This window comes from Periophthalmus magnuspinnatus, chromosome 23 (genome assembly GCF_009829125.3).
Source record: "Periophthalmus magnuspinnatus isolate fPerMag1 chromosome 23, fPerMag1.2.pri, whole genome shotgun sequence".
Classification (NCBI taxonomy): Eukaryota; Metazoa; Chordata; class Actinopteri; order Gobiiformes; family Gobiidae; genus Periophthalmus; species Periophthalmus magnuspinnatus.
Genome location: NC_047148.1, coordinates 12,418,159 through 12,430,596, shown reverse-complemented (window position 1 = coordinate 12,430,596; position 12,438 = coordinate 12,418,159). Strand labels below are relative to the sequence as shown.

The following is a 12,438-nucleotide window of genomic DNA, read 5'->3' as shown; positions in this document are numbered from 1 at the left end:
CGTTAACTCTGGTCTTAAGTCAAATCCAATTGCGTGGAAGGACCTTTAAAGTGTGCTGTGACTGCATTGTGTGGTGGCTATTCAGAATGCCTCAGCTGTAATGTGAAGACAATTGGAATCACTCGGTAAGTCACACAGGGCTTGTTTTCTACTAATTTCTGATGTACGTAATGTGTTATTCTTATCAGTTTTCCAATATAATATTTCAAACAATTATATGCAAGTATAGTCCAGGCATCATACTACTCAGGAAAGAGACGGGTTCTGTGTCCCACATTATAAACTGTGAAACGAGTACTGTACCGACATAGGCTGAAAGGCTACTCTGCCAGGAAGAAGCCATTACTCCGGAAGAAACATTAAAAAAAGCCAGGTTACAGTTTGCAAATGCACACAGGGACAAAGACCTTAATTTTTGGAGACATGTCCTGTGGCGTTGACGAAACTAAAATTAAACTGTTTGAACATAATGAGCATCGCTACATTTTGAGGAAAAAGGGGGAAGCTTGCAAGGCTGAGAACACCATCCCAGCTGTGAAATGCGGGGGTGGCAGCTTCATGTTGTGGGGTTGTTTTGCTGCAGGAGGGACTGGTGCACTTCACAAAATAGATGGCATCAGGAGGAAAGAACATTATGTGGAAATACTGAAGCAACATCTCAAGACAACAGCAGAAAGTTAAAGCTTGGGCACAAATGGGTCTTCCAAATGGACAATGACCTGAAGCATACTGACAAACTGGTTACAAAGTGGCTTAAGGATAACAAAGACAATGTTTGTGAGTGGCCATCACAAAGCCCTGATCTCAATCCTATTGAAAATATATGGGCAGACCTGAAAAGGCATGTGCCAGCAAGGCGGCCTACAAACTTGACTCAGTTACACTAGTTCTGTCTGGAGGAATGGGCCAAAGTTCTTGCAAACTATTGAGAGAAGGATATCCAAAACATTTGATCCAAGTCATACAGTTTAAAGGCAATGGTACCAAATACTAATGAAATGTATGTAAACTTCTGACTTTGATAAAATAATTAAAAAGTGTTTAAAAAAAAAAAACCTTCTCTTCATTATTCTGGCATTTTGCAAATAGAAATAATTTTGGTAATCCTAATTGCCCTAAAACAGGAAGAGTTTCATCTGATTTCTTGTCAGACAGTGAGAAAAAAAAAAGCACGTGTCTTTTTATATAGTGTATGTAAACTTCTGGTTTCAACTGTACATACTCAATAACACAACTGTAAACATCCTCCATATTTCCTGATGATTTCATTGTGATTTTGCCATTTTAGCTCAAAAGGGAGTGGGAAGCGGTGATAAGCAATGCATTTTATTATTCAGGTTTGCAATTTTTTCTATTCATGACGAGGGATGTAACTGTCTTTATTGTGATTTAAAATGCTGTTTATTTTTAATTGCAAATACCACTTATGTTCCATGTGTTCATAATTGAGTTGGCAGTCAGTGAGTTACTGCACATATTTCAGCTTGAGAGCCGTCCACACTTGAAGTTAAATTGCAAGCAAATATTTCATTTCCATTTCCCCTTTGAGCCTCACATTGTCATAGTTCATTAAAACATAATTGAAAAAGAATATTCAGCAGCTTCTTTTGCCCTGTGCACAACTTTAGCCCATTACACATGCTAAGGAAACATTTACATATGGCTTCAGTGGGGCTATGCTTGCCTGCTCAATGCCACATGAGGGGACTAACACAGTCTCTGTCTTATCACATCCAATAATGTATCTCTACCAGCACAAATAAACATAGCAGGAAACATGGGAAATGCAAATGATGATTCAGCAACCACAGCTTTAATCTTTCGTTCATCATCATCCATTACTCCCGCTGCCAGGCTCAGCAGACTGGAACACTGGGCCCTGATTGGGTTACTTCAATTAAGCTGGCCGTAGAAGGTGTAATGAGAGAAGCGCTGGTTCACTGGCGATGTGTAGGACCAAACCAGGGGCAGCTATTACAACTCTGCTATTAACTGACAATGCCATTTATATCAATAATGCCAGCTTCATACTGTTGTGTCTGGGCTGGATAAATTAGTTCATCACTCATGCATTCTCACACATGACTTCAAGCCACAGCAATTAGTTCATTATGTGTTGGGCTAAATGGTTCTGCACGGTCTAACAGTTGTAGTTATACTCTCGCATCCGTGTAACTTTCACAGACTTTATCAACATGAATAAAATAAATGCTTTCACCGGGCTAATTGCTTTGCTGCAGTTGTAAGACTTAAGTCATTCAGTGGCATTTATGTATAAATAGTACTTTTTGGTCAATGCATCACGATAATTGAAATGTTCGCAGCGATCAATAGGAATGAATAACTACAAAAAAAACAGACTGAAGCACTGTTTATCCATATCCTGTCTATCCAGTCCATCTTATCATATTTCTTCTTGTGCTAAAGTATCATTTACCTTTCCTTGTATATTATTTTTCACATAAGCTTAGTTTGATTGTATTGTACCTTTGCTCTTATAGTTATAAAGACCTTTAATAACCAAAACTGACCCAGGGCTGCCAGAACCTTAACCTGAAATAAAGAGTTTTTCTCATTTTCAGCATATGGACAGCTATAGCAGTAAAGTACATGTGTCAAACTCAAGGCCCACGGACCAAATGTGGCCCTCCACCTCATTTTATGTGGCCCTCAACAGGGTAAATTAAAAGGTATGATGGTCTTAAAATCTCATTGGGGTTTAGATAATAACAATTCAGATCAGAGAGAGTTTAAAGGATTTAAACCAACTGGATTCAGTATTGAAATTGTCTCATGTGAGCCTCATTCTGCTATCTGGTTGGATAATCGTCTTCAGAACCAAAATACCAAATTATAACATAAACAACATGGCCATTATGTACAGTGTGTTTTGTAATTAAGAAGAAATCAGCATTACATTTGTTATCAGTCTTCCGCTATATTTAATTTGGACATGTTTATCCCACATATGGGGACAAACGTAGGTCATGTTTATGGAATTTTAAATCAAAATATGACATGATTTCTTTAAATTCAGCCAACTATATACAATGAATTTCAGCTTCAACCCTTGTAGCACCACATTGTTCTCTTGTGGGAGTTTATCTTTAATTACAGCATTGTTTCCTTTTAAACGGAGAGCTGATTTTGCACACATGAAGTTTTAATGAGTTGCAGATCAGGTTTGACCGATGTAAACTAGCTGCAGTTAGCATTTGTCTTGGCTGTGTTTTAAATGACCTGTCCTCCTCCAGATGACTTAATGAGTCTGTGATGAGACTTGAGTGAATCTGACGTGCAAACTCTAAATAAAAACTCCATTACAGGAAGGGAAACTGGGCTTTGTTCACCAGCTGCAGTCTCATTAGATTTATTGACAAACTATAGAGAGTATTAGAAACACATAATCTACTCAGCAAATTGACCCACTCTCGTAAAATAAATGAACGCAGGGCTGGGTGATAGAGTGACGATATGCTATTTTGGTCATATTGTCTTTTTTTTCCCCACCCCTAGCAGGAATACTTTGCAATCCCATATTACTTTTTTTTTTTCCATTTTTACATCTATGGCAACTAAGACTTTGTAACTATGAGGACTTCCATGTTTGATTTTGTGCACGCATTTCCTTAGACTTTCTTGCAGTTATTACATTCTAGAAGTTTTTTTTTTTTTTGAAACTTCAGAATATTTCTGCCTGATTTAGTGGGTGGCTCTAGGTTTATTATTGCCATATGGGTGAAATTTTTTATGTGATTATACAGTTAGAAATGTGTTAACAAGGACACCAACTAAGTTTTTACATTCCAAACTGAAAACTATTTCTCAGTAAGAATGTCTTTGTGTGTGTGTGAAGCTCTGAAAGCATGCTGGTGCTGTGGCCGTATGCCATTTGAGTGAGGAGAATGTTGACAGCAGATGTCAGTGCAGTATCTTCATCATGTTAAGTGAGAGTGGATTCCTCTCGACTGGCTGCAGCGATGACATGAGCTCACCAGGATGCACGGTCTTCAGCAGAGCGCACTCAAGCTATTTCACACTCCCCTAGCTTTTAAAGGTGCTGCTCTGAAGTGCTCCTTTAGAGTTGGGTTTCTACCTGTTTCATTCATTTGTTCATTCTGCCATTAGCATCTCATTCTCTACACTCTAGAACATCAAGAAGAAGAAACCAGTCTTTGAGAGCAAATACAATATGAGGTAACAAAGTCAAAAGTTTTTGTTCAGTTAACAGAATTGAAATGTTCTTTTTCTATGAATCATACCCGGACGACTGAGGGATTACACAGACAATATGAGGTGACGTAGATTGCACAATTATTGATGGTTTGCGGTTAAAGGTAATACACTTGCAGCTTTTGTCATTATAATTACAAATTTATGATGATTTCACAGTGACATGGTGAAATGGCATAAAACAAAACAGTGGACAATAGTCATATTTCTTTTTGTTTGTCAGATTAGACACACAAAGAGGTGGAGTGGCCTCTGGCTTAGACTAGAATGTTTTGGGGTTTTTTCAAAATGACACAGAACAATTTGATTATGCTTTCAAGCTGTGACTTAAATGCTTTCTGCTCCTCTCATGTTAGATTCTTTTCCACCCATAGACAACCACACGTCTTTCAAACTCTGTAATGCATTTGATTTGACCATGATGGAAACTGAATGCCTTTCGTTGTTGAATTCATTGCATTTAATAGACATATTACCATATGTTTTCTCTTCACTTACTCCTCTTCCTCTGGCCCCAACAGGCTCATTTATCAAGGTAAGACATGATCAAAAAGAAAAAAATGCCATAACACAGCATCTAACCAGTGACCTTGTAAAAGTATGACATGCGTAATCAGTCTGTGTCTGTTGAAAATGTGTTTGTTGGTGTCCACTAGTGATGAACAGTCTGTATATTTGTTGGCATACTAAAGTTGGTAGTGATTTGATTGAATGGTGTTAAATATTATGACAGTGATTTGAACAGAGTCCATGTTCAAGTGGCTTGATTATAGCTGAAGAAAGACTTCAAAATAATGATCCTGGATAGTTCTGATTCTCTGAGATGGCATCTTTCTGCTGATTGTATCAGAGTGTGATCTGCATTTAAATGTGCCTCTCCAGCAGCAGGTATAATCACCACCGAAAACATTCAAATCATTAGAGCTCCTAACACAGACTCCTGCTGCGCGCCATCACCGGCTCTGCAACAGGAGGCTCCACTCTGCACTAGTCTCTACCTGTCTTAATCACACCACGTCCATAGAGTCCATGCAGATCACTTCAGGGGAGAAGCACCTATGCAAATACAGACATCAGTAGAGGGAGTCGCATACAAAATAGGGGGAAGATGTTTAATAAAAAATATTGTTGGAGAGTCTCAGTAACAGTAATCAGGAATGATTTTGGCAATGGCCAATCTCACAGAAATGGACGAAGACTATAAATGTGTTGGTTGAGTTTTAAGGAGGAGGAAGAAGAAATATCACCATTGTTTTAAAGATTACAACACAACAAATAATCATAAATAAATCATCTGCTTGCCATTTTTTTGCATATATTCAAAACTATACATTCATATCGATATTCTGCCCATGTATACTACCTCATGTGAGCGCTCTTAGTGCTCTTAAACAATGATTGACTATGTCCACACCACTTGACCACTTCACTAGCTCCTGACAATATACGCTGTGCATTTGACATGCTGGTAGAAATACAGCACAGCACGTTTTTTTCATAAAAGCTCAATTTGAACCCAGTTTGCCCTTTCACACTGTTCTCCATCAGACTACCACCCAGTTCAACCATCCAATCCAGCCTCCTGCCTCTCTGTGTTGCCCCATTTCCATTCTGCTATATACTGTACACCAGAACCACGTGTGTCAGGCCGCAGTGGGCAGCTGGTGGGGTCTGTGCATTTCCATAGCAATAATGGGGCTTTGGTCGGTCAGCCCGCAGAAACAGACGGAGGATACAGGGTAATCACTGGAGGGACCACTGCTTGGAGCTGCACAGACTGGACGGTTCTTGCCTGCAGGCTTTGAAATAATGTCTAAGAGCAATGCGTTTTAGTGATTGGCCTTGCTCCAAATCCCAGTTTAAGGCTTGGATGGAGTTTGCCGTTATGCTATAAACTGTGCATTTACGTTTTATATGCTGCAAAGTTAGAACAGCAAAAACTCTTAGATTTTAAACCTACTTTAGCTGTCCCTAGTGGGGTCACTACAGCAAGTCAGTGATTTCTTGTTGTGGTCTCCACTTTGATTCAACATAGATTTAGCCCCAGATTGTATACTGTGTCACATCATGGGTCTATGGCATTACTGTAAGAGAAAAGGTAAGGAATGTGATGCCCCTCCTGTTTAGTGTTAAATGTCACTATTTCCTTCTGTTTCTGTGTAAATAATGTGTTGGATCAAGGACAGAGTCATTTGGAGACCATCCAGCTGAAGACATTTATGTTGTGTCCTTGTACTTGGAGGAATGGAACTTCATGACTGTGAGAGCCACTATGTTTGAGCTAAAGTCTGTGCACTTAAGCCTGTTCAGACATCTGAAGTCAGTAGGAGTTATCATTGCCCCCTCTCTCACAGAGTTGGAAGCAAACATGTTCTATGATGACTAATCAAGAGAGCACAGTGTACCCTGGTAATACTGGCTGCTTTCAAGCCTGCCTTGATCTTCTAAATGATGTTATTCAAACAGCGGTCTCCTTAAACTCTCCACTTCCACACATTCAAATAATGCACAAATGTTGTACACCAGTCAGACCAACGAGAATGCATCAGAAGTCAGGCGCATTTGTCAACATGTCAACACACTGTACATGAACAATAGAGATCAAGCACAGACTTGGTAAGATATCACTGCTGGTTTTAAGACCTCAAGGACATGCCTCTGTTTTTTGACAAGTATAAAGGTGACCAGTCCCAAACGGTAAATGCCTTAAACGTGTGACTGCTGTGGATACTGGAACATATGTCATTATAGAGTGACAGGTGAGTGAGGCTCATCTAATTCAATGTGATTTGAGCATGTATCTGAATGGCCAGTCCTTGACTGCCTTGAATGCAGTAAGCTCCTGTAGCACCTCAGTCCCCTGGAGGAGGCAGCTGTTCTCTTGTTTTTCCCTCGCCACGGGCTTCTCCTCTCCCCAGGGATTTACATGACACCTGCTGAGCCTAAATGCTGTGCTCTTTCCCTCTGTGCTGCCAAAAGAGACAGTGATTCTCATTCACCCATCTGTTTGGAGACGCTTACAAAGTCTGCATGTGGTGGGAAACTTGTAGGAGAGAAGTCTGTGCAGCGATGAATCACTGCTACTCCACTTGGCGTCCTTTTCTGGGACATTTCCTGTGTCAATTAAACCATAATGCCACAATAATAGTTGTCATTCATTATGCCTAGTCTCAGTGTTTTTTACTCTTATGGTTTGCTGATTGACTCAGACTGTAATGATGTCATACTGATGTCTAATGACAAAACTTTTACATCCTCTTCACTTGTCCCACTAATTAGTCTCATTCTGCATGACAACTGCTATCCCATGTCAGCAGCAACTGATGACACATCTATTTGACCTTTTCCCCAGAGAAGCTACATTTATTGGATTGTGATTTTTCTTACACACACTGTCAAGTTTGATGTTTTTGTTTTTTGACAGTTGAACAAATTGGTACTTGCCAAGGATCTTTACCAAACATTTGTGTGCCTCAATGATTTTTCTAAATATTATTAATCAATGTACTAATGACACAAAACCTAAAACCCACAATAACCCATGTGAGAAAAGTTCTATGTCATATATCTGTTTCTACGCAAACACAATCATTGCTTATTTCATTACATATTTGAGGTCAAGCTGTGTTTATGCAAATATGCCAGAGGCAGCTAGACACTGGATTTCACCAAAGGAAACAGGCAAGATAAACACAAAACATCGTGACTGGACTCAAAATTACACCGATCATGTTGTGGAGACTAAAAAAGACTTTAAACAATTAAACATATAGAGTTTAACTGTAATGGAACACTGTTTGAAATATATTTTCTTTGTGCATGTTTTAGTTCATTGTCATATTTCACAGGTCTCTACTCTGATTAATGAAATAAAACACATGACAGTCTACAGTCACTACTTTGTATGACAGACAGGGGGCGACAAAGGACCTGTGAATCCACCAGAGGGATCCAGGAGGCATTTCAATGCGATAGGTCCCTGCCGCCAGATCCTGCGCTTGAGCGGTCACTGTGCCTGCCTCACTCACGGCGACACAGGCTCTCACACACGCTCTCATTCATTCGCGGCTTCATTTTTCTGTGAGGCTGCACTGAGGGCTCTAGCTCCCCCGGCTGCGTGTGTGCTTCTACCGGCTACAGTTAAGGACCTAAAGGACAGTTGAGTCCAGGGAGAATCAAGAGGAAAAATCCAGCTTCAGATCTTTTTTTTTCCAGCGGAGATTATTTGCATCATAAAAAGCTTTGGAAAGAGGACACACAGACTCCTGACTTGGCTGTCGACCTAAAGGTGCCATTTACTCTGTTTAAATGTGTGTGTGTGTATGTGTGTGTGAATGTGCGCCTGCTCACCTTTTCACCATGCACATTCATTGGCTTCCTTTTCTTATGCAAATGCAAATTGGCTGGTCGTGCTTCCATGTCTTTGAGAGCGACGCAGATGGAGCAGGTTGCTCTAATTTAAGGTCTGCCTTATTACCATGCGCTGCTATATAAATTAGTTCAGCTTGGATGGATTACCGTGTGTGCATACAAGAACTGTCTGGCTCTTACAACACTGGCAAAGAAACCTTCTCAATAATTGATAGTCTGACATGAGCAAACTTCTCACATGTCTGAATGGCTGCGCTGTACATTCGATTGCACAAATTTTCGGCTTGTCTCCAGCATGTGTGTGTTGTTGATGTGTAGTGCTCAGATCATGCGTAGATGTCATTGCCACAGGAGCACAGCGGGGGTGAATGGGAGGGAGGGGGCTAAATGATATCTGGCGCGGTGCCACCGAACTCAAGTTGAAGGTTAGATGAATGTCTTTCACATGTGAATGTAATTTAAATGAAAAGTGGGTTGTTAAAAAGTATTTTTTTCTCTCCTGTCAATGCCATTTTGGATAATTCCATGTTAAGAGTTTTGGGGGCCGACCAGCTTGGTATAGATTACCCACAATTCCCCATGGGATTCATATCTCCTACTTTCATTACTCTGTCACTCCATCGCTTCTCCACAGTAGGATGCTGAGCTAGCGTCATTTACTGAGGTCCAGCGAAAGACCTGTGAAGGGAACGAGAGAGGGTGCTCAGGTGAGAGGGGGATGGGCACAGTAGTAAAATACAGCTCCCCAGAGAGACAGGGGAGTTGATTTATGTGCAGACATTTCAGTGCACGTGTTTGGCCACTGCTCCAATTAGCACCTGCACCAATCCACACTTTGACTTGACTCAGAGTATAGCTAAAGGGCAAAGCGTGTTGTGGTTGTAGAATTTAATCCATTCACTTTGATTACTGTGGAAGCCATGGGATCTTGGGACTGCATTCAGTATCCTTTACTCACCAGAGACTCACCAACTGCATAAAAGACACCAACTCGAACACTGAATGTGGTGTGTGAGTGTTGGTCTACCCCAGGGCAGCTGTGACTGCAGAAGCTTAGCTTATCACCACAGTGTGGAGTGAATGAATAATGCACAAAAAAGTAACTTGGATTAAAAAAAAAAGGTCTATGAAAGACTAATTAATACGTTATTATTTTGTTATTCCATTCTAGACCATTTATCACACTGTTTGGCGTGAACTTTGCTGAACAAAATCATAAAATCATAAGTGGGCACACATTCCTATTAGTTGGTATGGGAATTGTGACTCTGTAATACACTGTAATATGGTATTGGGAGTACCAAAGCAAATTATAGGCATTGTACTTCTATAAAACTTGAACCCACAGCACACCATCCCTGAAGAGTACTTGGGGTAGTATATTAGAAAATTATAACATTTGTGACTCATTGGTAAAGTGACCCATCTGATCTCAATAAAATGAACTTGTCTCATAATTTCAGCATAATTTAATCATGAATCAGACACATTTGCTGTCAAAGCTGTGTTATAATTGTTATGCTTACTGTGAGTGATTTTCACCCACACACTGATCATACAGACAGTTTGTAGCTCAAATACATTACTTCTATTTAAGTCGGGAACAAGCTCTTCATTGGTTCTCCAAATTTTATGAAATGATTTTTTTCCACTTACTGCAACTTGACTGATGTAATACTGTAATATTTACCACAGGCACCATCCCCAAAAAACAATTCATTGGTAATAATTAGAAAAACAGGAAAACCTGTCACACAGTTTGTATGTCAATATTCAGCATCAGGATTTCAGTACAAGTGACTTTTGTTAAAACAAAGAGATGAGTCTTGAATTGTGGCTATACTGTATTTCTTTGCAGGTGGTGTTATAGACAAAGACTTGCGGCACTACCTCAACCTGCGCTTTCAAAAGGGGTCAGTGGATCACGAGCTGCAGCAGATCATCAGAGACAACCTCTACCTCCGCACCATCCCCTGTAAGTGCACAATCCATTCTTTGACCAGGCACTGTTCAGCCTTTATTTAACTTTCCTATTTGCTTTAGTCATTACACTGTTTGCTATCATGTTCTCATTTTGAAGTTGTCTAATTAAGGGATTACTATTATATTGTCCTCTAGTCTACCTGATCAGACACGTTGTAAAAAATGCACCTTTGACACACCTGACCTGCAGCATTGTTATGCCTCTGATCTCTTTATCTTCACTTTTCTCAGGGTTAATAGTTCATAATAGTTTAGTGCTTTTCCTGACTCAAACTCAACCCTAAACCTCCATTATCCCTTCAAATGCATTGTGCTGAAAATATTGGTATTTTATTAATTCCTTTCATTTATTTATTTGGAGCAGATTAATGAACACATGTATCCAGTACTCTTAATGCCCATTTCAGTCCCATTTCAGCCTGTATCAGTTTCCTGTCATGCTTGTATAGTTGTACATTTAGACGGTTCCGTTCTTTGCGTTTTTGCGATTTTAAAGGTGCACTATGTAACTTTTATGGTATAGGATCCACCACCTGCTTCTCTCCATGAAGATGTTATTGCTTAGCCTGAATAGTCCAACACTATGGCATTAAACCTATCTATGTCCATGGAGACAAGCATGTGATGCCACCAGGCAGGTAAGATCTCTGGAGAAGCGGCCCCGTTCACAGTCTAGATGCATGATTTTGAAGTTATTTTCAGCAATACAAGCATCTGCAGTGATAAGTTTAATGTCATACTGTGAAACATTCCAGGCAAAGAAATAACTCTGCGTAGTGGCTAACCCCCCACCAGAAAAGTTACATAGCGCACCTTTAATTTGGTTTGTTTTTACTCCAATTGCCCTCTCTGACATAACTTTCCTCATTTATGGATTGTCCAAAGGATGCAAAATGCTTATTGTTCTCTAACCAAATATTTGTTGATATATTTATGCTATTACTACCTGCCTTAAACCAATGATTGTGATTTGAAGTAGTGTGAGTGTGTGGCTTCATTGTATCAGCTCATACAGTAATAAACCAAAGATGTGATTACGAGCTCATGTGCTAACATCACACTAGCCTCCCTCTGCCATTAGCTGCAGCTGCATGTTGCCAGTTCTCCTCTGAATCCTTAATTGAAGTGCATTCTTCAAGGCCAGGGATACTGCAGTGGTTTGAATGGGGCTTCTTCTCTCTTTGAAGAATGCAAAGCAAAATGGGAGCTATCTATATGTTTGTAACACGGGGGTAATTTTTTTTTTTTTTGAATAACCCTTTGCAAACCTGGTACTCGAAAAAGAGATGGAAGTGAATAGGTGGGAACAAAAAGAAAAAAAAAACAAAAGACACTCAAGACGATAGGAGAAACAAAGGGAGGATAAACATAAATAACTGTAGCAAATGCAGATGTTATAGCTTATATGTACGTAAGGGGCACAGGGAGGTTAAGTGTGTGTTAATGAAGACACCACAATGGGCCTCAATGCTGCACACTTAGTCATGCTTTTATATGGTACTGAATACTAAGAGGGTACCTCATGCAGCTATATGCACCATTTGCATATGGAAAATTAGAAACTAGAAATCAGTCTATTATTGTCTGTGATGTGATTACAAGAAGTGTGTTATTTGTTATATTGACTTGATGTTGATGTTCTTTATATAAGAGTGATTTTTTTTTGTTTTGTTTTATAATATTACTCTGCCAAAATTCCATAAACAAGCCCACATTTTTTCTTTTAATTACTTGATTTGAGATAGAAAAATATATTTGTTGGCCGATATATCTGGCCGATATTTTGACTTTTTAGTGTATTGGCTATCCGCCTTAAATCTCCGGCACAGGCCAATATTTTGTTTTAGTCCA

General features: G+C 39.6%; 1 protein-coding gene across 12 annotated transcripts in view; it reads left to right on the top strand.

The window, feature by feature from the left end:
* magi2a (membrane associated guanylate kinase, WW and PDZ domain containing 2a) overlaps positions 1–12,438 on the top strand; it is a 152,927-nt gene that overhangs the window by 32,364 nt on the left and 108,125 nt on the right. For all 12 annotated transcript variants that reach the window (XM_055232002.1, XM_055231993.1, XM_055231999.1 and 9 more), the window contains exon 2: positions 10,463–10,579. In XM_055232002.1, coding sequence (XP_055087977.1) covers positions 10,463–10,579 — 117 coding nt within the window. The remainder of the gene's footprint in view (positions 1–10,462; positions 10,580–12,438) is intronic.